At 44.9% G+C, this 14858-nt stretch overlaps 1 protein-coding gene across 1 annotated transcript in view; it reads right to left on the bottom strand.

The window, feature by feature from the left end:
- LOC135057160 (NACHT, LRR and PYD domains-containing protein 3-like) overlaps positions 1 to 14858 on the bottom strand; it is a 131032-nt gene that overhangs the window by 49136 nt on the left and 67038 nt on the right. The window contains exon 6 of the mRNA XM_063963058.1: positions 7453 to 7743. Within this exon, the coding sequence (XP_063819128.1) occupies positions 7453 to 7743 (291 nt within the window). The remainder of the gene's footprint in view (positions 1 to 7452; positions 7744 to 14858) is intronic.

Below are 14858 nucleotides of genomic sequence, written 5' to 3'. Positions count from 1 at the left end.
TGTCCTGTGTGGGATGTGTCCTCCTGCAGTCAGTATAAGGGGATGTGTACAGTGACTGTCCTGTGTGAGATGTGTCCTCCTTCAGTCAGTATAAGAGGAAGTGCACAGTGACTGTCCTGTGTGTGATGTGTCCTCCTGCAGTCAGTATAAGAGGAAGTGCACAGTGACTGTCCTGTGTGTTATGTGTCCTCCTGCAGTCAGTATAAGAGGCAGTGCACAGTGACTGTCCTGTGTGTGATGTGTCCTCCTGCAGTCAGTATAAGAGGAAGCGCACAGTAACTGTCCTGTGTGTTATGTGTCCTCCTACAGTCAGTATAAGAGGCAGTGCACAGTGACTGTCCTGTGTGTGATGTGTCCTCCTGCAGTCAGTATAAGAGGCAGTGTACAGTAACTGTCCTGTGTGTGATTTGTCCTCCTGCAGTCAGTATAAGAGGAAGTGCACAGTGATTGTCCTGTGTGTGATGTGTTCTCCTGCAGTCAGTATAAGAGGAAGTGCACAGTGACTGTCTTGTGTGTGATGTGTCCTCCTGCAGTCAGTATAAGAGGAAGTGCACAGTGATTGTCCTGTGTGTGATGTGTCCTCCTGCAGTCAGTATAAGAGGAAGTGCACAGTGATTGTCCTGTGTGTGATGTGTCCTCCTGCAGTCAGTATAAGAGGAAGTGCACAGTGATTGTTCTGTGTGTGATGTGTCCTCCTGCAGTCAGTATAAGAGGAAGTGCACAGTGACTGTCCTGTGTGTGATGTGTCCTCCTCCAGTCAGTATAAGAGGAAGTGCACAGTGACTGTCTTGTGTGTGATGTGTCCTCCTGCAGTCAGTATAAGAGGAAGTGCACAGTGACTGTCTTGTGTGTGATGTGTCCTCCTGCAGTCAGTATAAGAGGTAGTGTACAGTGACTGTCCTGTGTGTGATGTGTCCTCCTGCAGTCAGTATAAGAGGAAGTGCACAGTGACTGTCCTGTGTGTGATGTGTCCTCCTGCAGTCAGTATAAGAGGAAGTGCACAGTGACTGTCCTGTGTGTGATGTGTCCTCCTGCAGTGAGTATAAGAGGAAGTGCACAGTGACTGCACTGTGTGAGATGTGTCCTCCTGCAGTCAGTATAAGAGTTAGTGCACAGTGACTGTCCTGTGTGTGATGTGTCCTCCTGTATTCAGTATAAGAGGAAGTGCACTGTGACTGTCTTGTGTGTGATGTGTCCTCCTGCAGTCAGTATAAGAGGAAGTGCACAGTGACTGTCCTGTGTGAGATGTGTCCTCCTGCAGTCAGTATAAGAGGAAGTGCACAGAGATTGTCCTGTGTGTGTGATGTGACCTCCTGCAGTCAGTGTAAGAGGAAGTGCACAGTGACTGTCCTGTGTGTGATGTGTCCTCCTGCACTCTGTATAAGAGGAAGTGCACAGTGACTGTCCTGTGTGTGATGTGTCCTCCTCCAGTCAGTATAAGAGAAAGTGCACAGTGACTGTCCTGTGTGTGATGTGACCTCCTGCAGTCAGTATAAGAGGAAGTGCACAGTGACTGTCCTGTGTGTGATGTGACCTCCTGCAGTCAGTATAAGAGGAAGTGCACAGTGACTGTTCTGTGTGTGATGTGTCCTCCTGCAGTCAGTATAAGAGGAAGTGCACAGTGACTGTCCTGTGTGTGATGTGTCCTCCTCCAGTCAGTATAAGAGGAAGTGCACAGTGACTGTCCTGTGTGTGATGTGTCCTCCTGCAGTCAGTATAAGAGGAAGCACGCAGTGACTGTCCTGTGTGTGATGTGTCCTCCTGCAGTCAGTATAAGAGGAAGTGCACAGTGACTGTCCTGTGTGTGATGTGTCCTCCTGCAGTCAGTATAAGAGGAAGTGCACAGTGACTGTCCTGTGTGTGATGTGTCCTCCTGCAGTCAGTATAAGAGGAAGTGCACAGTGACTGTCCTGTGTGGGATGTGTCCTCCTGCAGTCAGTATAAGGGGATGTGTACAGTGACTGTCCTGTGTGAGATGTGTCCTCCTTCAGTCAGTATAAGAGGAAGTGCACAGTGACTGTCCTGTGTGTGATGTGTCCTCCTGCAGTCAGTATAAGAGGAAGTGCACAGTGACTGTCCTGTGTGTTATGTGTCCTCCTGCAGTCAGTATAAGAGGAAGTGCACAGTGACTGTCCTGTGTGTGATGTGTCCTCCTGCAGTCAGTATAAGAGGCAGTGTACAGTAACTGTCCTGTGTGTGATTTGTCCTCCTGCAGTCAGTATAAGAGGAAGTGCACAGTGATTGTCCTGTGTGTGATGTGTTCTCCTGCAGTCAGTATAAGAGGAAGTGCACAGTGACTGTCTTGTGTGTGATGTGTCCTCCTGCAGTCAGTATAAGAGGAAGTGCACAGTGATTGTCCTGTGTGTGATGTGTCCTCCTGCAGTCAGTATAAGAGGAAGTGCACAGTGATTGTCCTGTGTGTGATGTGTCCTCCTGCAGTCAGTATAAGAGGAAGTGCACAGTGATTGTTCTGTGTGTGATGTGTCCTCCTGCAGTCAGTATAAGAGGAAGTGCACAGTGACTGTCCTGTGTGTGATGTGTCCTCCTCCAGTCAGTATAAGAGGAAGTGCACAGTGACTGTCTTGTGTGTGATGTGTCCTCCTGCAGTCAGTATAAGAGGAAGTGCACAGTGACTGTCTTGTGTGTGATGTGTCCTCCTGCAGTCAGTATAAGAGGTAGTGTACAGTGACTGTCCTGTGTGTGATGTGTCCTCCTGCAGTCAGTATAAGAGGAAGTGCACAGTGACTGTCCTGTGTGTGATGTGTCCTCCTGCAGTCAGTATAAGAGGAAGTGCACAGTGACTGTCCTGTGTGTGATGTGTCCTCCTGCAGTGAGTATAAGAGGAAGTGCACAGTGACTGTACTGTGTGAGATGTGTCCTCCTGCAGTCAGTATAAGAGTTAGTGCACAGTGACTGTCCTGTGTGTGATGTGTCCTCCTGCAGTCAGTATAAGAGGAAGTGCACAGTGACTGTCCTGTGTGAGATGTGTCCTCCTGCAGTCAGTATAAGAGGAAGTGCACAGTGACTGTCTTGTGTGTGATGTGTTCTCCTGCAGTCAGTATAAGAGGAAGTGCACAGTGACTGTCCTGTGTGTGATGTGTCCTCCAGCAGTCAGTATAAGAGGAAGTGCACAGTGACTGTCCTGTGTGTGATGTGTCCTCCTGCAGTAAGTATAAGAGGATGTGTACAGTGACTGTCCTGTGTGTGATGTGTGCTCCTGCAGTCAGTATAAGAGGAAGTGCACAGTGACTGTCCTGTGTGTGATGTGTCCTCCTGCAGTGAGTATAAGAGGAAGTGCACAGTGACTGTACTGTGTGTGATGTGTCCTCCTGCAGTGAGTATAAGAGGAAGTGCACAGTGACTGTACTGTGTGAGATGTGTCCTCCTGCAGTCAGTATAAGAGTTAGTGCACAGTGACTGTCCTGTGTGTGATGTGTCCTCCTGCAGTCAGTATAAGAGGAAGTGCACAGTGACTGTCCTGTGTGAGATGTGTCCTCCTGCAGTCAGTATAAGAGGAAGTGCACAGTGACTGTCTTGTGTGTGATGTGTTCTCCTGCAGTCAGTATAAGAGGAAGTGCACAGTGACTGTCCTGTGTGTGATGTGTCCTCCAGCAGTCAGTATAAGAGGAAGTGCACAGTGACTGTCCTGTGTGTGATGTGTCCTCCTGCAGTAAGTATAAGAGGATGTGTACAGTGACTGTCCTGTGTGTGATGTGTGCTCCTGCAGTCAGTATAAGAGGAAGTGCACAGTGACTGTCCTGGGGGTGATGGGTCCTCCTGCACTCTGTATAACTGGAAGTGCACAGTGACTGTCCTGTGTGTGATGTGTCCTCCTGCAGTCAGTATACGAGGAAGTGCACAGTGACTGTCCTGTGTGTGATGTATCCTTTTGCTGTCAGTATAAGAGGAAGGCCACAGTAACTGTCCTGTGTGTGATGTTCTCCTCTGCAGTCAGTACAAGAGGAAGTGCATAGTGATTGTCCTGTGTGTGATGTGTTCTCCTGCAGTCAGTATAAGAGGCAGTGCACAGTGACTGTCCTGTGTGTGATGTGTCCTCCTGTATTCAGTATAAGAGGAAGTGCACTGTGACTGTCTTGTGTGTGATGTGTCCTCCTGCAGTCAGTATAAGAGGAAGTGCACAGAGATTGTCCTGTGTGTGTGATGTGACCTCCTGCAGTCAGTGTAAGAGGAAGTGCACAGTGACTGTCCTGTGTGTGATGTGTCCTCCTGCACTCTGTATAAGAGGAAGTGCACAGTGACTGTCCTGTGTGTGATGTGTCCTCCTCCAGTCAGTATAAGAGGAAGTGCACAGTGACTGTCCTGTGTGTGATGTGACCTCCTGCAGTCAGTATAAGAGGAAGTGCACAGTGACTGTCCTGTGTGTGATGTGACCTCCTGCAGTCAGTATAAGAGGAAGTGCACAGTGACTGTCCTGTGTGTGATGTCTCCTCCTGCAGTCAGTGTAAGAGGAAGTGCACAGGGATTGTCCTGTGTGATGTTTCCTCCTGCACTCAGTATAAGAGGAAGTGCAAAGGGATTGTCCTGTGTGTGTGATGTATCCTCCTGCAGTCAGTATAAAAGGACGTCCTGTTTATGATGTGTCCTGTGTGAGGTGGCGAGCTCCAATTGGTGAGGAGTTGCAGAAGCAAGGAAAGCCTTATGGAAAAAATGACTGATGTGGGCTAGAAGCCACAGCCAGAGGGAGAGTGGATGGATGTGTGAGGAGAAGAGGAGAGTAGTGAAATCAAAGAGCCAGGTGGTCACGCAGTAGGTGGGTACTGCCAGTGCTGCAGAGTTGAGGCAGTGGTGACCATGAAAGGAGAGTGCTGATAGCTTGGAAAGTAGGTATGGGACACCGCAGCCAGAAACCCGATGCTGCCAGACCTAGGCAGAGGTCTGATCGCTGTGGGCATCTTGAGCAAGTAGGACGCCACATGGAGATGGGCGCAGAGGAGCTGTACAGAAAGGCTGAGTGAGTTAAAAAGACTCTGGTAAATGCTGTACTACAGGGGGGGTGAGTGTTTATCCCTGCATTTCCTCACACATATACATCGCCAAGCTGCTGCATTGAAAGTGTGCCAGGAGGCATAATACAGACACCTGCCATTAGACTGACCCCTGTTTTAAAATCAGCACTCTTAGTATAGAGACACTAGTTTTCTTGATATTGCTACAGACACATTTCATCAAGTTGGGGCTTGAAGTCATATTTGCCACACAAGCTTTGGGCATAAATGGAATACAGTGACACTTTCTACCCTGACTCAGAGAGTTTCTAATTTCTGGATGTATATTTCATTAAAGAGGTATGCAACCCTTTGTGTAACAAGTTCAGTCCAAACCTCAAGACTCCAATGCAAAGCTGGGATACAAATAGGTCCACGGTTATCTTGGCTTCTTTGCTGTGCCTAGGCACACCATGGTTTATTAACATAAACACTTCATCTATTGTTCTCAGCTGCAATACAATACAGAGAACAATACAGCAGGGGATTAAGTCTGACTGCCCTGACTCAGTTAATCCTAATAAAGGCCAGGATAAACAAGGACCCATCTGTACTTTAAGATCGATAAGCTCCAACGTTTAAATTGCCGGTGAAGACCAGTACTGAGTGAAGGGACATTACGGGAAAAATAGAGAGTGTATTGTATTTTCCTAAATCTCCGTGACATTTAATCAGTTTTTTCACAAAAGTATTCTTCTTTTTCATCATCTTCTTCTTCATGGTCTGTGTGAACATTACCATAATTTATACTGGCATAACTGTGATTAGTTTTATTCTAAATCAGTATCTTTTATATCACATTGAGTCATCAAGTGTATTGTGAGAGGACGATTGAATTAGTCCTCATGAATGTCATTGTTTTGATTGTGTGAACCAGTCTTTTCCTATCCAGCCTTGATTGTGGTAAAATAAAGAGTATTCTCCACAGACATTTGCTGTTAAATGACCTTCCTGTTTACATATCAATCTATCCTACCTCTTTGATTAACTCCCATTGGGGGTAATTCCAAGTTGATCGCAGCAGGATTTTTGTTAGCAATTGGGCAAAACCATGGTGGTCATTCCGAGTTGTTCGCTCAGTAAATTTCTTCGCATCGCAGCGATTGTCCGCTTAGTGCGCATGCACAATGTCCGCACTGCGACTGCGCCAAGTAAATTTGCTATGCAGTTAGGTACTTTACTCACGTTTTTTTCTTCGTTCTGGTGATCGTAATGTGATTGACAGGAAGTCGGTGTTTCTGGGCGGAAACTGGCCGTTTTATGGGTGTGTGTGAAAAAACGCTACAGTTTCTGGGAAAAACGCGGGAGTGGCTGGAGAAACGGAGGAGTGTCTGGGCGAACGCTGGGTGTGTTTGTGACGTCAAACCAGGAACGACAAGCACTGAACTGATCGCACTGGCAGAGTAAGTCTCGAGCTACTCAGAAACTGCACAGAGATGTCTTTTCGCAATATTGCGAATCTTTCGTTCGCAATTTTGATAAGCTAAGATTCACTCCCAGTAGGCGGCGGCTTAGCGTGTGCAAAGCTGCTAAAAGCAGCTTGCGAGTGAACAACTCAGAATGAGGGCCCATGAACACTGCAGGGGAGGCAGATATAACATGTGCAGAGAGAGTTTGATTTGGGTGGGGTGTGTTCAATCTGCAATCTTATTTGCAGTGTAAAAATAAAGCAGCCAGTATTTACCCTGCACAGAAACAAAATAACCCACCCAAATCTAACTCTCTCTGCACATGTTATATCTGCCCCTCCTGCAGTGCACATGGTTTTGCCCAATTGCTATCAAAAATCCTGCTGTGATCAACTTGGAATTACCCCCACTGAACGGAGAAAGCATTTTAGTGAAAGGGTCTATCACCAAGCCACTGAACACCTGTGATACCTATTCTTAATCTCATAAACACCTGCTAAACAGTAACATAGTAACATAATAACAGTATTTGAGGTTGAATAGAGGCAAATTGCCCATCGTGTTCAACCTGTTTTAAGTTGTTATGATTCTACATACCCGCTGAATAATGTTTTATGACTACTTAGCTACTATAACTCATGTTACCCCTGGATTAACCACGTTGATATATTAAGTATTATAACCTTGGATAGCTTTTTCATTCAGAAATGTATCCATTCCTTTTTTAAATCCAATTACAGAGTCCGCCATTACCACTTTCCCTGGACTGTTTTATGTGTGACATTCATCCCTGCAGTCACATTAGTGGAGTGACATTGGGAATAGAGGCACTGGGAGGCTTGCAGGTTCTGCCTACGCACTACCAAGACTGACAGGCTTCCAACATCCTCTACATTATTTTTAACAATTATAAACACTGAGATTGCTTACCATTGATAAGTGCATGATTCCATTGTATGCTTTACTCCTATGTATGAAAGAACAAGTAGGTCACATGAGAGAACTCCCTATTATCTGTACACCTTACTGGAACTCACCATGTTGTGTCACTTGGTGCTGGAGCGCCTCTGCAGGACCAATAAGATTTATCAGCTTGAAGACCTGTATGGTCACATCCAGAGCTGCATCCTCTCCATAAACATCTGTGAGAACATTTTTAGTGGTAACATAACCTGCTGTTTCCAGGCGCCCACGTGGGATGGGGCCTCTCTCTCCATCAGAGAAATCAGACAACTTGTCTTTAAATCGCTTGAAGTCATTTTGTGTCAGATCTTCCAGAGCCTCATACAGAATGTCTCCATGTGTCTTGTTCCTCTCACACTGAGCCCCTGGGGAGAACAGAGTAACATCCTATAAGTGTAATACAGAGAAACCCCATCACCACTGAGACTAATGGCCTAATTCAGAGATGATTGCTATACTGAGGTGTGCACATTTAAGTGAATGAAAATTCCAGACAAAATCTCACTGTTCACATTTGAATTTAACTGTATGATGGTGGTCACAGTTGCATATGGATTTTTAGGTATTAGAGACTACGTACCGTGGGTGTTTCTGCGCAGTGACTGGGAGGTGGCCTAAAATGATTGTATAAAAAGGCTGTCTCATGGGCAAGTTATGGAAGTGACATGTTTGTATTATGGGAGTGACATGGGCGTGTTATGGGAGTGACATATGTGTGGCTGGGAGTGACAATGGCATGTTATGGGAATGACATGGGTGTGTTATGGAAGTGACGTGTTTGTGTTATGGGAGTGACAAGGGCGTGTTATTGGAGTGATATGTGTGTGTTATGGAAGTAACATGGGCATGCTATGGAAGTGACATGTGCATGCTTTGGGAGTGACATGGGCGTGTAAAAGGAGTGACAGACTGTGTTACTGCAGCAACTATAGTCATGTTTTTAGATATTTACAAAGACACTGCGCCAGCCAAAGGCAGCTAAGGAGACAATGGTCAGTGTGATGTTGCCATTGATTGTGGAGTGCTCAGAACCATCTTATGGAGATGCATATTTCACTGAATTGAAAGTTGGTATCTCAGGATTTGTGCAGTCTGTCGCATGTTACTACACAAGGGCAATGCTGAACCTACCATTTGCATATTTCTGCTGATGTGAATCCATAAGAAACTGTAACCACACATGCATTGCATCCATTTCTGAATTAGGCTCTATATTACCACTTTCCGATTCATTTTATTTATTAGTTGTAAACACCCTCTAACATTGCTAAGTATGTACATTGCCTTATCTTAAACAGTAAAACAAACATTAGAACAAATATTGAACAATGTCTGAGATCAAATCATTTCAACTTAAAAATGTACATACCTTATGATCTGTCTCACAAATATCTTGAGTTTAATTAATTAGTCACCATGTATCATACATTACTTTTTTCATATCACCCCATGGTATCATCTCTAAGGCTATAACATCCTTCACTATCCCTGTATCTCACCTTTCTGAAAAAATTGCACCTCAGTAATCCACTCCTATCTTATTAATACTCATAAGCTTTCATGTGGGCTGAAGGAACAGCCCCTTCAGTGAGGCAGATGTACAGCTGCCTCTTCTCCTAATTTTTATGAGATTTTACTAGCCACAGCTTGGCCCCGCCTCCTGCTTCAGCCAGTTTAATATTCAGTGGGAGGTAGAGCTCTCACTGCCTCCCATCCAGATTTGCCTGCACTTTCACTGAGAAAAATGATTTAAACATTACAGAGCAGATATTTATGACACATATATATATATATATACGAAAGCACTCACACACTCACTGACTGATCACTAATTCTCTTACTTCTCGATATGTTGGGAAGCTGAATTTTAGCAGTATTCTTTACGTGGGAAATAGAAAAACTATATAATCAGGATTTTAATATACCTACCCTAAGGGGATGAGAAGGGGGTTGACAAAATGATGTCATTACCGATGCGTGGCTCACAATGCGTGAACGATAACCCCTGAAATGGACAATTCAATAAAAATTTGGATTGTACCTCCAGTGTGTAGAATTTAATAAACTACTAAAATGGTCCTGACACATTTTACCGTCTCTGCTATGGGTGCTCCCCAGATAACATGAAGAACCATGGATCAATATTTATTTACATTAAGACGTCTCAAATTTACATCTCTATAGATTTACCACATTTTTAACACTCATTTATATGTACAACCATGAAAATAATAAACGACCATACAAAGAACAGGTAGAACAGCTAGTCTATATATTAAAGCGAAAGCCCTCACTGACTGACTGACTGTCTTATCACTGATTCTCTTACTTCCCTATAGGTTAGGAAGCTGAAATGTAACACAGTTATTCTTCTATAAGGAGAAGGAGAGACTGGAGGAAAGCGGCGCCCAGCACACTGCCTGCACAGCTTCATGAGATCTCAGGCGAGAGTTCTGGAGCAGGAAAAGGCAGGACATGGGAGAGAGGATAGCCGTTGGCAGTCTGTGACAGGGAAATGTTTTTCTGTCAATGCTGTTAGCTTGCTGTGGGCCTATTTTCAATGGGGGACCTGGAGCTGCAGCTCCACCCGCTCTATTGTTAATGGTAGATGCTAAAACCAAGCTAGAGAAAGGACCTCTGACATCAGAGGGAGGAACTAGGCTGATGGGATAGTTCTTTCACTATCCACACCACAAACTACTCCCATTATTATCCTGGTGGCAAGCAAAGTGGACCTGAGAGAGCCACATAGCCCAAAGCATGGCGAGCAAAGTAAGCCTGCAAGGGTACATCTCGGTTACCTTGTTCGGCCTTGCTACTCAGAGGTCCTTACTCCAACTTGATTTTAGCCATAAACCCACCTCAAGTGAAGCACGGAGCCAGGAAGTTACAGTCCAAACGACATATCCTCTGGTAGTGGCACCCTAAGCCCAGAAGAAGAACAACACAGATGGATAGTGAAGAAGTCAAGGAGATGCTACCTACAGCAGCACACTTCTATTCATCCAGCATAGTTGTTGCACATGTACTGTATATTTCAAAACACAAACCCCATCCAGACTTAGGACATCCAGCCTGCAACTCCAGATAGGAGCAGTGTCATCACTATAGGGGTGTGGGCCAAACCCAGGTGTCACCCACCGAGGTGTGACAACAAAATGCCAGCTCCTGTTAGTGTAGTAGCTGGCACTGCATACTAACTGGCCCCCATGGGTAGCGGGTATCTCCTGGAGCCTCAAAGTGATGAAAAAGGGGGTTGGGCCATGAGGCCACACTCCTCTCAGTGAGGACATGTCCTCTCCACGAATCTACCCCACCCCCCCTTTTTTACTGGCGCGCCAATGGCAAGAATGTGGAGTCCACCCCCACTGCATCGGGTGTAACTCAGGTTAAAGATACCGCTGGATAGGAGTCCCTGCCTACCCAGCATAACTTCATCTCAAGAATAGTACAGGAAAAGTAGGAGGTGCATGCTAACGGTCACTCTCACCATCCACAAGAGGAATATAATAGGTACTATAGTACTTGGTTTACATTTTCCCCAGTGTTCTGTTTTTCTTTTGTTTTTTTTCTAGCAACATAAGGACAATTTAAATGGTACAAATAATAATCTATTTATACTGTAAATTTTACCATTGATACAAACTATTGGTTAATGGTTGTTTTCTCACTATAGTGCTCATCCCTACCTTAACTAACATCTGTAATCTCTCTCTCTCTCCTATTATTTTTCCTTCAATGTTCAAGCATGCAGTGATTACTCCCATTTTGAAAAAACAAAATTCTGACCAAAACTTTCTCTCAAACTACCGTCCTATCTCTCAGCTCCCTTGTCTCTCTAAGCTACTTGAGAGACTTGCCTACACTCAACTCACACACTTTCTTAACTCACACAATTTATTGGACCCACTTCTGTCAGGCTTCCGTTCCCAACACTCCACAGAGACAGCACTGACTAAAGTGGTTAATGAGTTGGTCACTACAATTCTGAAGCCATTATTCCCTACTTATTCTTCTAGATCTATCTGCTGCCTTTGACACTGTTGGCCACTCTCTCCTCATAAAAACATTGCAATCCCTAGGTCTTAAAGACACAGCCCTTTCTTGGTTCCTATCCTACCTATCTAATCGCTCTCTCAGTGTCCGTTTCTCTGATTCCACCTCCTCTTAGCTACCTCTTTCAGCTGGAGTACCACAAGGCTCAGTCCTGGGTCTCTGCATTTCTCTGTCTATATCTCATCTCTTGGTAAACTAATAAGCTTTTTTGGATTTCAGTATCATCTGTGCGCAGATGATACTCAAATCTACCTATCCTCCCCTGACTTGCCCCTATCTGTACTGGGCCGTGTCACTGAATGCCTTTCTGCCATTTCATCTTGGATGTCATCTCACCACCTCAAAGTTAATATTTCAAAACAGAGTTAATTATATTTCCACCAGCCAATAGTAGGTACCAACCTGATATCTCTATCATTGTTGAAAACTCGACAATTTACCCTACCCCACAAGCTCTCTGCCTAGGTGTCATCAATGACTCTGATCCAGGGGCGGACTGTCCCACAGGGGTACAGGGGAAACCCTCGGTGGGCCGCACCTCCTCTAGTGATCAGGTTCCAGACTGTGTTTTTGAATTATACATTATACATAGGTTACCTTATACTGCACAGGACTCTGATGACAGTGCATTGACAATATTTATCTGGTACATTATCATGCACGCACTAGCAGTATTTATATATTTATCAAGGGTCCCAGCCCATGCACTCACTAATGGTTAGGTAAACCAATGTAGCGGCTGGCCACACCCCCTCTGGAGACTGACTACACCCCTAAACTTGGGCACCTACCACTGCATTCCCTGGTGGGCCCTTCATGGCCCAGTATGACACTACTCTGATCTGTCCTTTGTTCCCCACATTCAATCTTTCTCAAAATCATGTTACATGAATCTAAAAAACAAATCCAATATATGACCATACCTTACACAAGACACTGATAAAACTCTAATCCATGCTCTCATTGGGGGTCATTCCAAGTTGATTGCTCGCTAGCTATATGGGGGAGTGTATTTAAGCTTTGCAAGTGTGCGAACGCTTATGCAGTCGACCGATGCAAAAATCTTCTTTGCAGTTTCTGAGTAGCTCAGGACTTACTCAGCCGTTGCAATCATTTCTTCCTGTTCGGTGCCTGCTTTGACGTCAGACTCCCGTCCTGCATACGCTCTAACACGCCTGCGTTTCCCTAGCCACTCCCGGAAAACGGTCAGTTACCACCAACACACGCCCTCTTTCTGTCAATCACCTTGCGATCGCCCATGTGAAGGGAATCTTCATTAGATTCATCGCAGGGTGCCAATCCGCTTTGCAGTCGTATGATGCGCCTGCACATTGAGGTGCATACGCATGTGCAGTTCAGTCCTTTTCAAATCCCGTCGCTGCGCTACAAAAATACGCAGTGAGCGATCAAATCGGAATGACCCCCATTATCTCCCGCATTGATTATTGCTCTAGTCTCCTAACTGGTCTTCCCAAAACGAGACTTTCACCACTACAATCCATTCTGAATGCAACTGCAAGGCTAATCTTCCTCGCTAGACGTTCATCGTCGGCAGATCTGCTCTGTCAGTCCCTCCATTGGTTACCTGTACTCTACCGCATTCAATATAAAATACTTTACTCACACACAAGGCCATTAACCAAACTACACCAACGTACCTCACTTCGCTTATCTCAAAATATCTCCCACCCCGACCTCTTCACTCTTCACATGATCTGCGTCTTTCATCCACACTCATCACTCGCTCCCACTCAAGATTGCGGGACTTTCATCGGGCTGCACCCACTCTGTGGAATGCCCTACCACACACAATAAGTAACTCTCATCTAGTCTCCAAACCTTCAAGCATTACCACAGTCCACACATATCCTCACATGTCTTCTCATTCTTCACTTTCCCTTCCTCTCGACCCCAATTCATCATTGCTGTATGACCATATCATACAGCCCACCATGAACCTTTGTAATCTGGTGGACAACTATGCACTAGATAGCACCTATGCTTGTATATACATGCCTATTTCCCTATAGATTATAAGCTTGCGCACAGGGCCTTCCTACCTCTATGACTGTTTGTTATCACCCAGTTTTGTTATATCATTGCTATTTTCAATTGTAAAGTGCAATGGTATTTGCTGCACTATATAAGAAACTGTTAATAAATAAATACATAAATAATAAACAGGACCTTTTTATTGTGATGTTATATTGTGTAATACCTATTGCTTACAATTACCAGTGAACTCACAATCACTGAAAGTTTGTACAGTATCATTGGCCCTCATTCCGAGTTGATCGCTAGCTGCTTTCGTTCGCAGCGCAGCGGTTAGGTCAAAAAGCGGCAATTCTGCGCATGCATATGGTGCGCACCGCGCACACGCGACGTACTTTCACAAAAGCCGACGAAGTTTCACTCAAGACCTAGCAACTCTTTTCAGTCACACTGCTAACCACAGAGTGATTGACAGGAAGTGGGTGTTTCTGGGTGGTAACAGACGGTTTTCGGGGAGTGTGTGAAAAAACGCAGGCGTGCCAGATTAAAACGCAGGAGTGGCTGGGGAAACGTAGGTGTGGCTGGCCGAACGCAGGGCGTGTTCGGGACGTCAAAACAGGAACTAAACAGTCTGAAGTGTTCGCTAGCTAGAATTAAGTCTCGAGCTACTCTAACTGCACACATTATTTTTGTAGCAACGCTGCAATCCTTCCGTTCGCACTTCTGCTAAGCTAAGATACACTCCCAGAGGGCGGCGGCTTAGCGTTTGCACTGCTGCTAAAAGCAGCTAGCAAGCGAACAACTCGGAATGAGGGCTATTGTTTTTTATAGTATAACATTTATCACAAACTTTATCACAAAGGGCAGATGTACTAAGCCTTGGAGTTTGATAAAGTGAATGGAGATAAAGTATCAGCCAATCAGCTCCTAACTATCATTTTTCAAACACAGCCTGTAACATTGCAGTTAGGAGATGATTGGCTGGTACTTTAGCTCTCTCCAATTTTTTCACTCTCCAAGTCTTAGCACATTTCTCCCATAGAGAGCTGCTGTATTTGCACCACTTAATTTTAGATCAGATTTGATGAATTAGAAAGATCATCAGCACAAAAAAGGCAGCATACCCTCTCTTGCACAACAGTAGGGATCACACACATATTTGCTCTATATATACTGCTCAACTCCTTCCCTGAACCCCCTGGCACCTCATTATTATTTGATCCCACAAATGAAGATAAAGGGGCCCACTTATCAAAGAGTGGTAAAACTCGTCCATGATAAAACTTGTTGCGCTCCCAACTGTCATGTATTTAAAAAATGATAGTTGGAAGCTGATTGGCTGTAGCACCATTTATTATATGCAATGAGTTAAATAATTCACAGCGAGTTTTACCACTTGTTGATAAATGATCCCCAAAGTATCTACACACTC

Source organism: Pseudophryne corroboree, chromosome 3, assembly GCF_028390025.1.
Source record: "Pseudophryne corroboree isolate aPseCor3 chromosome 3, aPseCor3.hap2, whole genome shotgun sequence".
NCBI lineage: Eukaryota > Metazoa > Chordata > Amphibia > Anura > Myobatrachidae > Pseudophryne > Pseudophryne corroboree.
The sequence above is the reverse complement of the archived record's forward strand: the minus strand, read 5'-3'. Positions and strand labels throughout refer to the sequence as shown.